This window comes from Malus sylvestris, chromosome 11 (assembly GCF_916048215.2).
Source record: "Malus sylvestris chromosome 11, drMalSylv7.2, whole genome shotgun sequence".
NCBI classification, from domain to species: domain Eukaryota; kingdom Viridiplantae; phylum Streptophyta; class Magnoliopsida; order Rosales; family Rosaceae; genus Malus; species Malus sylvestris.
In genome coordinates this window covers 25,453,499-25,474,029 of record NC_062270.1, presented here as the reverse complement: position 1 = coordinate 25,474,029, position 20,531 = coordinate 25,453,499, and the positions used below count along the sequence as shown (strand labels likewise).

Here is a 20,531-nt window from a genome sequence, read left to right as displayed (position 1 = left end):
TAAATGTCCTCTTTAATTATGAGTATTTGAGCTGGTATTTATGGTCTGTACGAAACAAGATTCGTTTTGAGGGTGCTAGGTTATGTATCGATCATGCCAAGGCTGGTATTTTTATGTGTTTTAAAGAATTTGCCTCTTTTTTTTTTTTTTACCTCCTATGGTGGGGTGGACCAAGGCAATTACTAATGGGTCACACAAGTTATGGTGATGTATTTTGTGATTATCAAGGTATTGCTTTGGGTTCTTTTGCGTTGTCCACAAATTTTTCTAGTTCGACTGCAGTTGAGGTTCTTGCTGTAGCTGAGGCTATTCGAGTTGCTTGGGTGCGTGGATGGCATCACATTTGGTTGAAGACAGACTCAAGTATGGTGATTCACTAGTTAAACTCTCATAGTTCTATCATTAATTTGTATTTGCTTGTTAAATGGAGCAATTGCCTATGGCATATTAGGCATATGTTGTTTCTGTTTCCCATATACTTCACAAGGGCAATTGTGGGGCCGAGGCCTTAGCTAATTTGGTGCAGATCACGATGCATATTACTGGTGGTCTAACGTTCCTTCATGTGTAGCTTCTACTTATATTCATGATCTTTCTACTTCTACCAGCTATTGTTTCAGATGATTTTTATTATATGTTTTCTTTGTAAGTGGGGTTGATTTTTTATTTCCCTTTCATATTACTTGCTATGTTTTTCTCATAAACGAGATTTGACTTTATGTCTCCGTAGTTGTATTCCTATTTTCTCTTAATAAGATTATGGGGGGATGAAAGTCCCGTTTGGTGGGTCAGTTGGAACCGGGCCTTTTTATTTTTATTATTTTTTTAAGGAAAATGGGATTTTTGGAAGGGCGAAATCGTGGGATGAACCCACTACAATTATTCAGAGCGTAATAGACAGTGAGACTACAGAAGAGTAGTCAAAGTAACTAAAGTACACTTATTACACAACAGTGATAAGTTCATACGTTTAAACAGAAGGGAATGTCATAACTGCCGAGATTCCTCAAGTGCCACAAAGAGTACAGCTATTTAGGTCGTGGAGAGGCGAAAAACAAAGTTCAGTGGGTCAACAAAAGAATGCTTATACGAAATCCTTTATTTTTGAATATACTAACCCTTCGCTGTAAAACAAGTATAGTTTCCTTAAAACATACTACGTAGGTATGTAAACAATAAATCAACAGCATTGTAACAATATTATAACCATAAATATGCCAAGTCGTGATGTATCAAATGCCACAATAATATACTCATGTGATAATCAAGTATAGCTAAGTGTTCATCCATCTAAGCTAACACACGAGTTCGAACATATAATTTCTGACGCGAACAGGACTAGGTGTAATCAATATGCTCTAGTACTACGATCACGTGAAGGCTGGTGCAGAAGCATGGTCACATACAAGTCGGATTGCTTAATGCAATCTACCCAACATGACTGGCACCTAACTTGGATCCAAGACTAGCGAACGGTGCGATGTTAGCATACACGTGAAAGACTGGTCCTGGCCTTAGGGTAAGTACTAACATCAATGCAACAAGATGAGCATGTACAAATATGTATGAATGTCATGACAATAATATTTCAACCATATAACAGCATTTATCACAATTATATCGCATTTATCAATTATTTGGCACTAAAAACGTAAAGTGATGTATTTATGCAATTTTGGAAACTATTAATACGTATAGATATAAAAAAATAAACTGCCCACTCACAAGTACGTCATTGGGTCATAGCCCCCGAGCCTAGCTTGGCCTCGAACGTCCTCGGGATACGTTTCCCCTATATGTGAAATAACTAATTTCGAATTAATTAAAGCACATATACGTAAACCTAAATAAAACCCCTATAGTTTGCTCAAACTTAGGGTTTAAATATACCACCGTGACCTACTCGACGTCATGAACATCCCCAAATTTTTAGAAATTTTTTTGGACCCTTCACGTGCCCCCATGCGCCGGCAATGGCACGTCCAGACACGCCCCCACGGCCAATGCCGTCAGCTAGCCTCACACTGTCAGGAATATTCCAATAAATATTCTGTTAAATGCTAACGGAAGTTAACAGCGTTACCTGAAGCCGTCAGGAATATTCCGTCAACCTTGACGGAAAATTCCATCACATTCTCCGGCAACCCTTGTCGTCGTCGCCGTCTGCAACCTGATTTTTGCTGGATTTTTGGGAAATTTTCAAAGTTACACAACTTCTTCAATTTTCAACCATTTTCGACCTACTTTATATGGATTTGAAGCTCATGAAGAGTAGAATAGCGTTATACCTGTTTGGAGTCCAAAAAGTGGACGAAGGTCGCTGGAATATGCCTCGAAAGTTCCGGCCAAAAGTGAACTCCTCGAAACTCGGTTGTTTCGACATCCAAGCTTATTCAAAAATGTCCTAGAGGCCTTGGGGAGTTGTGGGAAGGCTTCCTTTACCTCAAAACTTCTTAACTCGGCCTGAAATCTGATGAACTCAAATCACTGAGTTCGAACCTCACGAGTTTGACGTTGAAAACTCGTCCATTCTGGGTTTCAAGAACATGGTTGTGTTCGTGAGGATGAAAGGAGTACAATGGAGTGGTTTTTGGGTTCGACATGTGAGGTTTAGGGTTCATTCAAGGGGTTTGCAGAGAAAGAGAGTATACGGGAGAGAGAGAGAGAGAGAAAGTCCTTTTTTTTTTTTTTCTGATTGGTTGCTGCAAAAAAGGAATGGATGAGATTGGTGGAGTGCATGGGATGGGCTAAATAGAAGGCTAGGGATAGGGTTTTAGATTTTGTACAGAAAGGAAATCAAAAATCTATCCGGAATAGTGTTTTCACACTGATAAAATCTATGTAGTCTCGTAATAACGTGAACAATTTATTTACTAAGACGATAAAATAAATAAGGAGGAAATAAACATGTCCACATCGTTCGCCACTAAGGGCATAACCGTCAATACACATACTCGAGGAGAAATTACATAGGAAAATTAGGGACGGGTCGTCACACTTACCCTCGGAATGGTGGATTGTTACTTTTTGAAAAGAAAAAAAAAACATTACAACCCATAAGAAACAAATTTTTTTATTATTACCGATTATTTGTACCATCATTCGTATATTTTTATAATAGAGATAGAATCATATGTGTTAGTCGACTTATCTCTATTAAAGAGATAATACAAAATAATAATAGGTTTTTTTATTAGCACCCTATATATTGTTGAACACGCCCCACATAAATATGTATTATTAAATCACTCATGTATCTTAGCATGAAATGACTATTTAGCCCCAAAATAAATTAAAAAAAAATTGAATACACAAATTATTTACTAATATGAACCCTAACTCTAAATTGGTTGTCTAAACCCGAACCCTAAAATCCTAAAACCCCTAATTGACAAATACCCCCAAATTGATAGAAACATATAACTACTCCAAAACAAATTTTTGATTTAAAAAAAAAAATTGAATGAATCCATTATAACATAAACAAATTTTTCTCTAAGTGGTAAGCTTGACAGTTGACACTACTTTCTTTTAAATTTTGTACAGTAAAAAGAATTGAACCCATTATAATCTTCCCATTATAATTTTGAAAGAAAAAAAAAATTCACCCATGTCCTATCATTCATTTTTGGGTCAAAATTTTGTGAGATTAACTTTAGAGGAGTAACAAAGAGGGATACAAATTTTGGATTTTTTCTCTATTAGTAAAATAAACCAACAATCGAATATTATGTAGTCCACCTCATAATTAGCATTTACATGTTTAGTGAGAGTCTTGAAATTTGGAGGTGTGGTGAGAACGAACAATGAGAGAATGTTGAATGTATGTAAAGAATGTGAGGTGTATGTAGAAAGTTTGGGATGTGAGGGCAGTATATGAAAGTATGTGGGATGTACTAAGATAAATTTTGATTGAAAAAGATGATGTGGGGTGTACTTAGTATGTGGAGTGTATTCAACAATATATGGAATGTAAATAAAACAACCCAATAATAATACATAGTAAGTGTGACGTCATTTTAAACAATGGAACTTTAACGAAAAGCTCATTTTAATGAAAAACCATATTTTTACACTAAAAAGTCAATCCTAGTATTATTCACTTTATCCTTTATTTTGTTTTTATCGTTAAAACTCAAAGTTCCCACCTACTACTCTCTCTAGAAAGTGAGATTTAGGTGTGGGCCCACAGTTATCGCGTGGCAGCGCTTAGCTCAGTGCGTGCGTTAGAAGTAAATTTTGCATCTCATTCCCTTGGCAAACCCACATACGAGACCAATTAGTCAACCAACCACCTGATAGCCCCGGAGATCTGAATTTGACGTCTGCGTGGGCGTGGGAATTTTTAACCCAAAAAGATGGAGTGCCAAGTTCTTTTTCTTTGTTATTTATTCATTAATCCTAAAACAGTGATAGCAATTTGATATCAAACATGTCGAAATCGGAACTTACAACATTTTACTTAAAAATGGAAGAAAAATGAAGGTAGAAAACTCGATGTCAACCACGATACATCATGTGTTTTTGTATGTTTATGTAATTTACGGTCGGATTTAAGTTGATCCAAAGTCAACCCAATTTTGTGCATCAACAAGATATAAAGAAGTTCTAATTAGGAGTGTATCTTGTATACCTTGAAATTTTCTATATAGGTTTACTTTCCTTCTATGGTTTTTAGGTTGTAACAAGAAAAGAGTAGAAAATGAGCTAAAAAGAAAAAAATAATGAGATTAAAAGGCTTTAAAAATTCTATGCCGTTAGCATTGCCTGTGCAGATCACTTGACTTCGCGAAATAAAATGTACCGACTCAAGAAGAACCAGATGATGATTCATACATGCTTGGAAAGATACGGATGTGTATTTTCTGTAGAATTTTACGATTCAATCATTTTTCTAGATGGTGTTATGGCAGTTTTAATACATGTAAGTCAAGCTACGCGCAAATTTAATGCTATCTACAATTTGGTATCAATGTGGCAGATTAAAGGAGGGATAAAATTTCTATTTAATAGGGATTTTACACAAATGAAAAAAAGACGATTTTGAGTGTACAAAAGTTCAGGAAGAAAATCAAATACAAGCCTAATAAAATAAGGACTTTGATTCCATTTATTGGGGTTTTGGCCCTATGTTTGTCATGACTCAAGAGAATGAGTCAGGCCATCTCCAATCGAAGGAGGACCAGATAACTCATTTTAGCCATCTGGCCCTCCAAGAAATTAATATTTTAATGAACAATACAGGGCTATATTTCTTACCATCTCCAACCGAGGGCCAAAGGGTCATAGGGCCAAACATAGCCTTGTGACAAAAAATCATCTCCAACTGAGGGCCAAACATAATTTATTATTTAAATTTAAAAACTACAACAACTTTTAAATTTAAAAATTACAACTTATATTTAAAAACTACAACTTAAATTTAAAAACTACAACAACTTAAATTTAAAGTCCATAATCAACATCATCTTCATCATCCGCCATTGTAAGAGTATAGTCGGAGATAAACAACTGCCGCTGGATCATAATTTCCCTCTTTTACCTATCAAAATAAGCCTTACTCATTGGAGTGTAATCCGAAGTGTTCCTTTGCATATTCTTATCATCCATCTCTTCTTATATTTGTTTGGCCCGTTCTTCATGCCTACGGTTCATTTCTTCTGCGACAAAGACATTTTACTCCGCCATTAATCGCAATGAGGTTGCCACTTCCTGTTGAGCGGCGTAATCATCTTTTGCCTTACCCTTTTCCTTCAACATTTGGGCCTTGTTTCGTCCCATAGCCCTAGGTATGGAATCTTCACCCATCACCCAAAGACGAATTTTCTATCCTTGTTTCTTGAATGGTAGGAGATCCATCTTCATCCCAATCTACATCTGAGGATTGAGTTCCGAATACCGGCGTAGGACCTACTCTATGTTGAGGTGGATCTTCAAATAACACCCACCTTTTACAAATTTTCTAATAACCGTGAAACTGAAAGGGTTTCGAGCTGCCCTTCATATACAATTCCTCTGCTACCTAGAAAATATAATTACAAAAATTAAAAGAAATTAATTTATGAAATTAAATGTAATATAATTACAAAAATTAAATGTAATATAATTAAATATTTAAAATAAATTGTGAAAACACTTATTTCGTCGTAGTAATTGGCGCCGCTTTCATGTCTACTTATGGCTGCTAACAATGCTTGACACCATTTATTCAAACTTGGATGAAGATGTTTCTTCCATCTTGAAAAACAACTCTAGTGGTTTCGAGTATTCGGTGGAGTGGTGCCTTCGTAGAACTAATAGTATTTTTTGGACACACGAGTTCAAATACTTTCACTTGTTTGAGAAATCCCCCTCACACTATCTTCCGAGACCCATTTATAAGCCTTGCAAAGAGCTTCATCTTCTTTTCGGGTCTAAGCCCTACCTTTCATTGCAGATGAGGCCATTTGAAAATTATTGAAAAAATTGAAGGAAAGATTATTGGAAGAAGTAAGAAAATAGAATGTGAAGAATTGAAATAGAATGATGATATGGAATTGTGAAAATTATGTGACAAATGGTGTAGGAATGACTTAGGTATTTATAGGAAAAAAAATGAGAATTTAAAAATAAAAAATAAAAAATTATGGCCGGAAAAAAAAAAAATTCAAACCCAATGGTAACTGACATTAGCTAGCCGTTGTGTTTGAAAATGTGGCCCAGCCAGGGGTTGGATGGGTTGGGCCAGCTGGTTGGCCCTTTGCCTAATCCCATGTTTGGCCCTTTTTCATGTTGTTGTTGTTGTTGCCTAGACCCTTTGGTTGGAGATGGCTTCAGTTCCTTATTTAATGAAAGATCAAACATAAGATTAGGCAACAACAACTAGGCCTGACAATTTCTGACACGACCCGATAACCCGACACGACACGACACGAAATTAACAGGTGTTTGGGTCAACACGATAACGAAACGGGTCGTTATCGGGTAACCCGATAAGCACCTGTTAAGATAACGGGTTGGTTTGGGTATACACGTGGGTAACACGATACACGATAAGCAGAATATTAATTTAACAATTTTATAACCCTAAAAAATAATATAATAATTATATATATTAATTTAACAATTTTATACCCCTAAAAACTATAATAATTATATATATATATATATATTAAATTAACTATAATAATTATAATAATTATATATACTGTAATAATTATACCCCCCAAAATATTAACTATAATAATTATATATATATATATATATTAAATTTTAAATTAAATTTTATACCCCTAAAAACTATAATAATTATACATACAAAATAAATAGATTTAAATCTACTTAATAAATAAATAAATATACACACACACACCATTGAACTTCATGGGATACGAATTATACGAAACTAATTTCAACGATCTAACCGTCAAACATGTTTGTATATACTTCGAGATCACATACGCCAAAATTGAAAAAAATAAACATTCAGAGATCCAGTAACAAGACAAAACTTTTCGACGGTTATAAACGAAAAATCACGATTTAACGGTTATTTTAACTCCAATTTTGATAATTTTTTACAGCTACACTCCTTGACCCTATATGAATACAATGAATGAATTCGATCTTCAATTTAAAATATTTACACTAGTGGATACCACAAAATCTTATGTTATACTTAATGAAAATATGAATAAACTCTTAAGTGTTAGTGAATCTATTGTTTTGATGAGATACGCATTTTGCGAAACTGGTTTCAACAATCCAACCGTCAAACTTGTTTGTATATGCTTCAAGATCGCATACGCCAAAAATTGCAAAAAACAAACATTCAGAGATCAAGTAACGGGACAAAACTTTTCGACGGTTATAAACGAAAAATCACGATTTAACGGTTATTTTAACTCCGATTTTGATAATTTTTTACAGCTACACTCCTTGACCCTATATGAATACAATGAATGAATTCGATCTTCAATTTAAAATATTTACACTAGTGGATACCACAAAATCTTATGTTATACTTAATGAAAGTAAGAATAAACTCTTAAGTGTTAGTGAATCTATTGTTTTAATGGGATACGCATTCTACGAAACTAGTTTCAATGATCTAACCGTCAAACTTGTTTGTATATGCTTCGAGATCGCATACGCCAAAAATTACAAAAAACAAACATTTAAAGATTAAGTAACGGGACAAAACTTTTCAACGATTATAAACGAAAAAACACAATTTAACGGTTATTTTAACTCCGATTTTGATGATTTTTTACAGCTACACTCCTTGACCCTATATAAATACAATGAATGAATTCGATCTTCAATTTAAAATATTTACACTAATGGATACCACAAAATCTTATGTTATACTTAATAAAAGTAAGAATAAACTCTTAAGTGTTAATGAATCTATTGTTTTAATGGGATACGCATTCTACGAAACTAGTTTCAATGATCTAACCGTCAAACTTGTTTGTATATGCTTCGAGATCGCATACGCCAAAAATTGCAAAAAACAAACATTTAAAGATTAAGTAACGGGACAAAACTTTTCGACGATTATAAACGAAAAATCACAATTTAACGGTTATTTAAACTCCGATTTTGATGATTTTTTACAACTACACTCCTTGACCTTATATGAATACAATGAATGAATTCGATCTTCAATTGAAAATATTAACACTAGTGGATACCACAAAATCTTATGTTATACTTAATGAAAGTACGAATAAACACACTAGTGGGTCACTTTCATTAAGTTTTGAGTTCCATTGGCAAGGTTTAAACTTTTGAGAAAGGCTTCACAATCTTGAAAACAAAAACGCTTTCATTTTGCATATCCTTGCACATTTAATATTTGTAATAGATTAGTAGTGTATGGATGTATTTTTTATGAGGCTCTTATTTTCGAGTGTAGATATAGTACTTAAACGACAAATGTGTTTTAATGTTTTGAAGTAATATTTATGTGACAATGTGTTGTATGTGCAAATTTAAGAAAAAAATAATATTTTTCTTAACGGGTCATAACGGGTCGGGTCACTTTACCCGTTGGGTAAAGTGACCCGACCTGTTAATGACCCGTTAAGATAACAGGTGTGACACGACACGACCCGTTAAGATAACAGGTGTTACACGAAAACGACACGAACACGACTGACACGACCCGTTTGCCAGGCCTAACAACAACAACATGAAAACGAGAAGAAAAATGAGAACGGCTAATTTGAAAGTGCTTTTAGAATGACTGAAATTATTTTTAGAAAAAATGTTTTTGGGTTCCAAAAGCACTTAAAGTATTTTTTTTGCAAGAACCACCACTTATATGTTTTTTGTAGGAAGCACTTCAAGTGCCTTTTTAAAATTCATTTGTATTTTTACTAAAGATTGATTCCAAACACATTTTAACAAAAAACACTTTCATTAATTTCAAAAAGGTGAAAACTAAAATGTGAAAATGAAATAGTTATTAAATGACCTCTTTAATCATGAGTATTTGAGCTGGTATTTATGGTCTCTATGAAACAAGATCCATTTTGAAGGTGCTAAGCTATGTATCGCTCATACCAAGGCCAATATTTTTATGTGTTCTAAAGAATTTGCCTCTTTGGTTTTTCTTCGGTTCCTTTTGCATCAAGTCCTTCTATTTTTCAAACTTTAGGTGTTTCTTCTTTGTTGTCTATTGCCCCGTGTTTCATACCTGTTGTCTGAAAACCTCCTATGGTGGGGTGGACCAATGTAATTACTAATGGGTCACGCAAGTTATGGTGATGTATTTTGTGATTATCAAGGTATCTCTTTGGGCTGTTTTGCTTCGTCCACAAATTTTTATAGTTCGATTGTTGCTGAGGCTATTCGAGTTGCTTGGGTGCGTGGATGGCATCACTTTTGGTTGGAGATGGACTCAAGTATGGTGATTCACTAGTTAAACTCTCATAGTTCTATCATTAATTTGTATTTGCTGGTTGATTGGAGCAATTGCCTATGGCATATTAGGCATATGCTGTTTCTGTTTCCCATATACTTCCCAAGGGCGACTGGGGTTGAGGCCTCAGCTAATTTGGTGTAGATCACGATGTATATTATTGGTGGTCTAAGGTCTAACATTCAATCATGTGTAGCTTCTGCTTATATTCATGATCTTTCTACTTCTATCAACTATCGTTTCAAATGATTTTTATCATATATTTTCTTTGTAAGTAGGGTTGATTTTTTATTCTCCTGTCGTATTACCTGCTATGTTTTTCTCATAAACGAGATTTGACTTTATGTCCCCCCGTAATTGTATTCCTATTTTCTCTTAATAAGATTATGGGGGGATGAAGGTCCCGTTTGGTGGGTCGGCAGGAACCGGGCCTTAAAACTTAGATTGGCTTCCAAAAATACTTCAAGTCCATATAGCCCAATTCAATCCAATCCAATATTTCGACATATTTTTCATTGGTTTCAAACATTTCTCCTTCCCAATTTTCAGTTCCATCTCTCTCTCCCCCCCTCTCCTCTATCCCCATTTCAAATTTTCAATCTCTCTCTTTCTTTCGTCCCCAAGACATGGACAACCTTCGAACCTATAGAGACGAAGACGACGATGAAGACGAACAATCGAAACCCACAACCGCCGCCGCCGCAATCCCAACTGCCGAGCCCATCGAACCACCCGAACCCACCACCGACGACCCCGACACCGACACCCTAAACCCACCTTCCAACGACCCGCAAAACGGCAGTAAAACCGAAACCGAAGCCTCCGAATCTCTCTCCGAGTCCGTCAAATCCCAAGAAATCGAAATCGACATCGACATCGACATCGACAACGACGACGACGACCCGCCTCCCAAGAAGCAAAAGCAGCTCTCTTCCCTCACCACCGAGCCCTTTCCCGACCAAGATCAAACCCCACTGCCCCTGCCCATCTCCAACGGAATCGCTGTCGCCGCCGCCCCAACCGCCGCCAATTCGAAGAAATCGAAGAAGAAGAACAACAATGTGTGGGTCACTAAGTCGACCCGCAAGGGGAAAAAGAAGAGCAAGGCCAATAACAACAACCACAATGCCCCCGCGGACGACACCGTGTTGATCACTCCAGTCACGCGGTTCCCGGACAAAACTGACGACACTCCGGACATGACAATCTGCCTCTCCAAGGTGTACAAGGCCGAGAAAGTGGAGGTGAGTGAGGACCGAATGAGTGCCGGTAGCACAAAAGGGTACAGAATGGTTAGGGCCACCAGGGGAGTGGCTGAGGGGGCTTGGTATTCTGAAATAAAGGTGGTGAACTTGGGAGAGAGTGGCCACACAAGGCTTGGCTGGTCCACTGAGAAAGGGGACTTGCAGGCACCCGTCGGTTATGATGCGAATAGTTTTGGGTATAGGGACATTGATGGGAGTAAGGTGCATAAGGCTTTGAGGGAGAAGTATGGGGAGGAAGGGTACAAGGAAGGTGATGTTATTGGGTTTTATATAAATTTGCCTGATGGGGGCTCGTATGCCCCAAAGCCGCCCCATTTGGTTTGGTACAAGGGTCAGCGGTATGCTTGTGCCCCTGACGTGAAGGAGGATCCTCCGAAAGTAGTGCCTGGTGAGTGATTGTTTGGTTTTTGTGGTGTTGATGTTTTCAAGTGTTTATTTTCGGTGATTTTGTGGTTGTGGTTGTGTTTGGTCTGAAATTTATTGCAGAGCATTGTGTTTCTTGCATAGGCATTCTTGTTTCGTTTTATGAATGTGAATACAAATCCGCTTGCACAGTTCAACTGTTATGGCACTCTTTCCCTATGGTTCTAATTGGAATCATGAACGAGTTGAACTGAACAGATGTTGGGTTGATAGAAAATAGAATGAGTGTCTTTAGTAGTTCATAGAAGATAAACCTCCACTCAGCATAAAACAAAACATTCCTTGCATGAAGACTGATCGAATTACACCTATTCAGACTAAGAGATGATCAAAACAACTGAACTTGGGACTTTAGTCTTTATTTATCTCTGCACTATAACGTTTGTAGCATTAAACTGCACATTTGACTTATTGTTTCCGGTATCCAAGTTCAGGGGAACAACATTAGCCAAGAGAATGTACTATAATTATTAGTTCTTTTACTTGCGAGAGAGACTATAATTATAGTGAGGTTTGAGACATGTGATTGTAACATTTGCTTGTGCAGAAGAAAGCAAGAGATGGGAGAAATTATCTTTGTGCGTTTTAGCCAAACTAGGTACGAAGGGGTCGAAATGGTTTCCAGGGGATGGTATTATTGTTCCTATATTATTATTTAGTGAAACTAGTTATGAATCTTAATCTGTCGTCTCTCTTCCCCCTCTTTGTTCAAAAAGTCATAGCATGAGTTAAAAACTTGGTATAAAGCTAGGTAATGGGAAAATTTTGGGAATGAGGAATCAGAATGATTAAATTGAAGAACTGACTCTGCAGTCTTGGGTTGAACTGTAATTCGTGAGTTTAAGGGGTATGTAGGCGTTGGTAGATTCCACGGCATGAGAATTATTCGAAGTTCATAATATACTTACAAGCCATGCAAGCATTGACTCTTGGAATGTGATATCCAGTTACAATCTAATTAGAATAGTGAAAGATGTGTATTCTACTTCAATGAAACAGGAAATTGAATCTTTGTGGGACAGGACATTGAATCTATGTGTCAGGGCTTGCATAGTCTTAGCCGAGAACACCTGGACCTGATCCAGGCAACTAAACATTATTTAACTTAAATTTATAAAATTTAAAGACAATGGAAACCGTCAGCTATTTAAACCCGAAGACATCTGTATTTTCTTTTCCAAATGGCTAAAAGTAGGGAATTTGTGTGGGGCTTTTCCCAACCCATCTTAAAACAACTCCTCATTATGTATCCTGCATTTATTATTGCCAGCCTGTATCAAGTAAAAATCCCAATTGCTTTTGATCTGAGTGAATATATTATTTTTGGCTTTGCCATGGTTGAAAAACGCTTCCTTCTTGCCAATTTGTTACCTAACCGTTCTTTTTTCCTGAGATTAAAAGGAAACTTCAGTTTGGTGTTCCCATCCGATTCCATTACCAGTCCTCAAGTTTGTTATTCAATTCATTGCCATTTGTATATTGTGTGCAATAGTAAGTTGCTTTAGGATCCAAGCATGCAATTGTACATGCCGCCTCTTCGACCAACTTGCTACTTCAATAATTTTTCTGGGTTTTAGGAGCATTTTTTTCAAACTTCTGTTCAACTAGAAAGGTTTCTATTCTGCTAATATAACCTACATTTATTTTCTTGGAAGTGTAACATTGGAGTGGTTGTTGATCTGCTTTGCAGGAAGTGAGATATCATTTTTCAAAAATGGGGTATGTCAAGGAGTTGCTTTTAAGGATCTATATGGTGGACGTTACTATCCTACTGCTTCAATGTACACTCTTCCACATCAACCAAATTGTGTTGTCAAGTTCAACTTTGGCCCTGATTTTGAGTTCTTTCCAGAAGACTTCAATGGACGTCCAGTGCCCCAGCCCATGTTTGAAGTTCCGTATCATGGGTTTGAAAACCGAGTTGAAAATGGAGTTTCTGATGAGAAGAAACAATAACCAGAAACCAGCACAATTCAACCATATTTCTGTTTCTGGAGTTTCCAATAGCCAAAATGAGAGAATGGAAAACCTTCATGGATTTAGGAGAAGCATATGAGTTTAACTTTCCTTTGTAATTTTAGTTGCTGCTAAAAGTACATCTTTAAACTGAACTGATAATCATTGTATTCTTGACCTTTGTCTGACAAGTTCTAATGGAAAACATAATGATATTGCATAGCAAGACAATGTCCCGATTGTTCTGTTTGATAAATATCTCTGTTCTTCGTGATTGTGCATTTGCATCATGTAAGTCCATTGTAATTACTGTTATGATGTTTCAGATTCTAGATCCTTATGCATTGGTTTAATATATATACACTTCTTTTCGGATTCTTACAGGCTCAAACGTAGCTGTTTCAGTAATTATACCTTGTCTATGGTTTTATTTATTCGTTTGGTCTATCTTTAGAAAGCTTGATCTCTGACTCCTGCTTCGGTTCTGAAATTGGTAACTGGTTAGTGCTAGTCATTGATCTTTTTGGTTGCTATGAGATGGAATATTTATCATGCTCTTATTGTGTTATCTTTTTGCAATTTTTGATCTAATTGGATATTTCCTTTCGTGACAGGAGGTTCGTTCGTTGAGCACTGAGCACTTACTTCAACTGTATTGCTGAGCGCTTACTTCAACTGTATTGCAGAGGCTAGTAAAATGATGGATTACATTCTTTGTTATACCTCCGTTTGGTCGTATCTCTTTTAGATTGAAGAGCTGTCGAGTTTGGTTTCATTTTTGGGAACTATCGATGGACTCTAAGCAGTTTCTCCTGAGCAATCATAGTCAAGTGTCATGTTGGAGAAACAAATTTCTGGTAACCTCGCTCCAAAACCCATCGTTGGTGTAGTTCTATGATTGTTTTTAAACTCTGAATGTCGAGGAAACTGCACATTTTGCTACAGAACAGGGGGATTCTTGTTTGTGGAGGGTATTCTGGTTTGAGATATGCAACATTAGTGGCTAGGTTTTATTCCGTCATATTGACCTTGCTTAAGCTACTCCCGGGGCACATGATCAGATTGGCGGATTCACGCTTTCTTTCTCTAAATCTAAGATTTGGTTGAAGGTCCTTTTTAACAACGGTTTATGAGAAGCACATCCTAAGTTTTGCAATAGGCGACCCGAGGCTAGTCGTGAAGTATTTACCCCATGTTGATATAGGCTGTTAGAGCAGATGCAATGGATGCTTCACTTACAACCGCATGGGAAAAAAACCCAAAGCAACCGAATCTTGGTGCGGAGTCTGATCGTGGTGGCCTGATGGTGGCTAAAGATCGGGGTGGCAATGGTTTGAATGGTGGTCACGGTGAAGGTGGAGACGATGGAGATATGAGAGGGTGGAGACGATGGAGATATGAGAAGGTGGAAACGATGGAGATATGAGAATGCCATGGTTATGGTTTCAATGGTGGCTGATATCACAAAGATCAAGATCTGATATGAATGCCGCTGCGTTTTGGGGTTCTCCTCTGTCATCGTCTTCGTGTTCACTATCGTAGTCTTCAGCAGAATCAACGATATTCAACTGTCATTGTTAAATGGCATCGACATTTGGTAGATATTGTTGATATGATATCAATGTTTTGTTGATATTGTTGATATGGTTCACATTGATATTTGGTTATTATATCGTCGTTCACTTCATTCGTATGTTAGAGTGCCTAGAACCCCCACAAATTACCTCCTGCATTATATAAGCTCCCTCTTTTCCTTTTAAAAGGCAAAGTTCAAATTGCCACTTAGTACTACGGTTTAGTAGTATTATTCTTTACTTGTAAGTGAGGTCTTACGTTCGATTCTTGTTAAAGTTGAATTTGAATCACATTATTGCTAGCTCATCGTGAGGCTTAGTCCACTCCCCCATCTCCTTAGAGTAAGTTCAAATTGACCCAACATGACCACCATGGATTGGATCAGCTTCTTTGGCGATGAGAAAACAGGTTAATGAATTCAAAGCTGCAATACCAGGGCATGTTGTTAGCAAGTATGTTCAAGAAATGGCAGTCTTGGTGGTTGCTGGTCAATCGGTGAGATGGAAGCGACCTGACTTGGGTTCGATCAAATTCAATTGCGATGGTGCATGGAATGCAAGTACAATGCATGGAGGAATTGGATGGGTGGCCAGAGACTTTGCTGGGCTTTTGCAGGTGGCGGGAGGCACGGGGAAACTGATGTTTTTAAGCTCGATTGCAGCGGAGGCTGCTGCAGTCAGAGCTGCGATGGGTGGCTGCTGTGAATCAGGGCTATACTAGTGTGGAAATGGAATCTCGTTCTAAGGTGGTAATTCAAATGCTAAACCGGGAAATTGATTGTGACGCGGATAATATTGAATGCTTAATTTTCGATATATGGGGGCTTGCTTCCGGGATTCCAGATGTCAAGTTTGTCTTTGTGCCGTCGAGGATGAAACATTCTAGCAGAAGATGTAAAACATTTCAATTCGTATTTAATAAATTCTCTCATTTGGACAAAAAAAATAAAGTTGACCCAACATGAGCGCAGAAGGCAATGGTCCCACAACTCATACGAGGCTAAAATAGCCCAGGGCCAAAATGGTCTTTTGATTGAAAACCAGCTGGGTCCATTTTCCTTGTGCTAGCATGAAGAGTAAGGAACAAGATATCATAAATCTCCTCCTAATGCAAGCAGGAAATGCTGAATTAAATAAAATTAAGAAAAAAAAAAGGTTTAAATTCAAAATCCCAACCGACTCTGTCTATGCCTATATAAACCCAACGGGACCTGAAGCCTCTTCACATACTCGTTTCATAGCCGTCGTTTCTCAACTAATTAAGTTATTACTAAATTACTACTAACACACATTATACAACACAACATTAACATCAAGTAATTCAAGTTATTAACTTATGGAGCAGTCAACAACTTCTACAGCAGCAGCTAGCAGCGAGGGCGGGGGAAAGAGTCCGTTGATCCCAAATGGTTTCTCGGAGCTGGAAATGAACGCGGTAGAGCTTCTTGTACAACTGAGCGGATCATCGGCGTCAGCTGAGTACTCCGACTGCGATACAAACAACGGCGGAGATGAATGCAATGGAAAGGGGGCCTCGTGCTGGAAATATAAAACGTTAATCGCTGAAGGTGATGAGGAAGAGGAAGAGGAAGTGAGTTTCAGGCCGAGGAAGAAAAGGTTTCGATCAGTTTCGGAGCTGTACGAGTTGACGGAGCTTATTAGTAATCTTATTCCTGCAAATAACAGAAAAAGGAAGAGAAGCGTGCATGCATAATTTAAATGTCATCTTGTTGATGTTGTTAGACTAATTTAACCTCGGCTCTTATATGTAAATGGTATTTATTCCAATCCAAATAAAAAGATAATTATTTAAATCATACATCTAAGCATTGCGTCATTGTTTAGTTTTTTGAATGATACAAGTGATTAAGAGCATTTACTCATGTATTCGGAGTTTTCGATTTCCCGTCTTCTCCTATCACTTGTGTAAAAATAGTTTTAACACTTTTTTCTTGACTTATCTACACTAAAAAGAAGAGGGTGGGTTTAGCCTCACAGTGGGCTAGCAAAAATATGGTTTAAATTTGTCTTTGGATAAACATTTGAATAAAAAAAAAAAAAATACCCCACCGCTAGAGTAAAACAAGAAAGAACGAAAAAACACTAGGCCCCTGCCTTTGGCGTTGAGATCGACGGCAACTTTCTTGATCTCTTTTTTTCCCCTTTTTTGTTTCTAGCTGTGGTCACTTTCTCATTCTATTGAGAGCCCTTCAATTCATGGTTGTGGTTGTGGTTGTAGTTTGTTCAATCTCGGATTCGAGAGTGGTTTAGATATGAGGTGGTGGTGTATGTGGTTTGTGCACTTGCAAAATAGTCAGAGATTGGTATGGTGTTCTCCTCATGGAGCATGTATGATATAGTTCTCAGGCTTGCAATGTTTAGACCTTGTGACTAGCGTTTAGGGTTTAGGAGTAAGGTCCTCCGTGATTGAAGATGTTGGATAAATATCAACAATCAATGATAATTTATATATGCTAATAAATAATAAATGCAAATAAATAATTCAATGGAGTATGAACAAAAAGAAATAATATTAAACAAACAAACTGAAGATCGAGGCTTGCGTACCCCAATATCCTTGAAACAGAATTTCGTCCCTACACTGTGCTTGTAGTTCTACGGACGTCTGCTTTACCAGGATTCAACGATCTAAGTCAAGATTCTAGCATCGAAAAACTAGACTTCTGGCGAATTTCTTTGTGGTTCTCTCAGTAAGAAGGTTTGGGATTGTAGAGATGAATTTAATTTTTCTATGTTCTAAATGCCTTGCAGATGAAGGTATATATTTTCACATCCCACATCGCCTAGGAGAGTGGATCCTGTAAGCGTTATATGTATATTCTCATCTCTACCTAGCACGAGGCATTTTGGGAGCTCGCTGGCTTCGAGTTCCATCAGAACTTCGAAGTTAAGCGAGTTTGCGCGAGAGCAATCCCATGATTGGTGACCAATTGGGAAGTTCTCGTGTGAGTTCCCAGAACAAAACCGTGAGGGCGAGGTAGAGGCCTAAAGCGGATAATATCGTACTACGGCGGAGTTGAGCCCGGGATGTGACATATATAATTAAGTTATGTCTGTTCGCAACATGTATGAATATGGGATGCATCTTTTGGTAGACATCTTCTCAGAGGGGAGGAGTTCTTCTATCGCTTCAGCCTTCATCTAAAAAGATGAGTTTGTTAAATTAAAAAATTAAATCCGAAATTAAATAATTAAAAATAACTAATAAATTAACGAATTTAATTATGAGAGCCCGGGTTCCATGGTCCAAGGTCCGTCTTTTGATAATTAATTATATATATTAATTATAAATTAATTAGCACACCCCAAAGTTCAAATCCAATGTTGAGCTCAAATTTTTTTTTTCATGGTCCATCACTCCAATCATTTTCTAATAAGGACAAAACCTTATAAAGTAAGGGAACATTTTGGCGGTGACGATGTGTGACAATGTAGAATGATATTTCTTCTCAAAATTTTTAACAAAAGAATCGTATTGTATTTTTAAGTGTTTCTAATTGTAGGGTTATGATGTTCTTTTGACATGTGGAGTCTTTTGAGTTGTTGTAAGAGGCAGGTTTAACATGTCTGTTGTATGTATGCTTTTGACCTTTTTTTTTATATAAGTTTCTTTCGATTAAAAAAAGCACTAATATTTAAAAAAAAAGAGTTGATTTCAATAAAAAGGATTGCGCAGAAAGATAAACATACACACAATCACATGAAGAGCAAGTAATATACTAGGATGAGCAATCACCCAGCAGGTTCACATTTTTTTTCTTTCAAGGGGGATAACTGGTGGCGAGCCACGATTATCCACCCCTTCCAGGGCTCGGGAAGACTCACAGAGACATTTCAGCCTCCTCCTGGTCACAAGTCTGGCTTCCACACCAGCAGCCTCCAGTTTTTAGTATTAAGGAAGCCTTGTAATCTGCCCTTTACCACTGGGTCACCAGCTCGTGGTTTCCAGTAGGTGCATGAAGGAAATTTCTTGAAAGACATGTTCATTTGAGCAACATCTATGACATGCAATTAACAATTAAAGGCAGAATCATGCTTGTATGCACTCAAAAACAAAACATTACTCATGAAATTCAAAGCCTGGTAGAAAGGTGAACCAAGACTCAACTCAAGAACAAAGTGAGTCGAGAGATTTGATGTTGATTCCTCTTTGCATAAGCAAAGGCTAATCACCCAAGGAGAGGGCCTTCATTCCTTGCTTCTTAGATCCATGGATTTCTTGGATGAGGATGGTTGAAGGGATTCTCCAAGTTTCCAAAATTGAGAACCTCTAATGTTTCCACACCAAGGAAGGAGTTGAAGAAGAGATGAGTGACCTAGAGGAAGTAAGATTGCTAGCTAAAATCCTCTAGGGTGGCCGGCATCTTAGAGAGAAAGGGAGAGACATTGTGTTCTCATCTTTTTTTCTCTAAAAGAAACCCTAATGAAGAAAAGGCTATAAAGTCATATTTATACCTACCTTCATTGGAGTGGCAAACTTGTAATAAGTCCAAAACCCACTCATTTATCAACATGGCCGGCCATAGGGTGTTATTGGGCTGTTTGGTCCTTTGTGAATATTTAGTCATTAAGTTGTCATACAACTTAAGTCAATGGGCTTGACGTTTAAAGCCCATTGGGCCTTGAGGCCCAAAACTAACCCGAGGTCTTTAAAGAACTTTATTCGTTTGATTAATTAACATATTAATTAATCATTTCCATAAATAATTAAATCGTTTAATTATCCTTACTCATCTCCGTTATTTCTTCAATCTCTACCTTACACGGTGTACGATCCATTAGGTTCCTTTTAGCAAGACAGTGAGCGATTAGAACTCTTTCAAATCGATTGTGAATTGAAACTTACTTTTAATTCTCCCTTTAGTGTTTATACACGTTTAGGGCTTTCACAAACCATGAGTGACACCTAGCAGTATGTCATGGTTACCCAAGCTAATCAGAAGAGGTGGATAACCTATTCAGTTTAGGATTACAATGCAATACGGTCTTTCTCTAATACAATACTCTTGACCACATTGTTTGGTTTGATAATTTATTCATGTCTACTATCCAATGTGATTCATTTACTTATATGATTACTTTGAATATGATTTGGAACGACTTCCTAAATCTCATTCATACTCTGGCCAGAGATTCTTAATCATATCATAGAGTATTCTCCTTCAAACGGTTTGAAGGTTAGAGATCCCTTGTTGCGCATTCACTTGCCTCTATGGCTAAGTGGCTTAACCCCAACTATGCCGTGGACACCTCTGACAGAGTGACTTTGACATAGTCAAAGATCAAAGACTTAACCACAAGATAACTATGATGCCTCAGGTTAAAGGACTACTTTGCATTATCCCAACCATGAGTTCTCATGTGACATGAGTATGAGAACTCCTC

The 20,531-nt window shown here is 37.2% G+C and overlaps 2 protein-coding genes across 7 annotated transcripts in view; one reads left to right on the top strand and one right to left on the bottom strand.

The window, feature by feature from the left end:
* The window catches only part of LOC126591029 (phenylacetaldehyde reductase), a 72,477-nt gene extending 62,006 nt beyond the window's left edge, over positions 1 to 10,471 (bottom strand). Inside the window, exon 1 of the mRNA XM_050256562.1 lies at positions 10,462 to 10,471. The gene's annotated coding sequence lies outside the window, so the exon portion shown is untranslated. The remainder of the gene's footprint in view (positions 1 to 10,461) is intronic.
* Positions 10,453 to 15,238, top strand: LOC126591026 (protein TRAUCO-like). 6 transcript variants are annotated; one of them, XR_007612220.1, is made up of 4 exons: positions 10,453 to 11,560; positions 13,286 to 13,842; positions 13,936 to 14,051; positions 14,166 to 15,238. XR_007612220.1 is itself a non-coding variant. In XM_050256555.1 (2 exons), exons 1-2 carry the CDS (start codon positions 10,534 to 10,536, stop codon positions 13,549 to 13,551), a joined length of 1,293 nt encoding a protein of 430 aa, XP_050112512.1. In that variant the 5' UTR covers positions 10,453 to 10,533; the 3' UTR covers positions 13,552 to 15,238. The 6 variants fall into 6 exon arrangements, 2 of the variants coding, with proteins under 2 accessions (XP_050112512.1, XP_050112513.1); XR_007612219.1 differs by having other exon boundaries at positions 13,936 to 15,238; XR_007612218.1 differs by having other exon boundaries at positions 13,286 to 14,051.
* The last annotated feature ends 5,293 nt before the right edge of the window (positions 15,239 to 20,531 follow it).

What these genes read in the sequence shown, in the direction of transcription:
- LOC126591026 (XM_050256555.1), top strand. Translation starts at nt 10,534, where the DNA reads ATGGACAACCTTCGAACCTATAGAGACGAAGACGACGATGAAGACGAA. An exon ending in TCCTCCGAAAGTAGTGCCTG is followed by an intron (nt 11,561 to 13,285) that starts GTGAGTGATTGT and finishes TCTGCTTTGCAG; the next exon opens with GAAGTGAGATATCATTTTTC.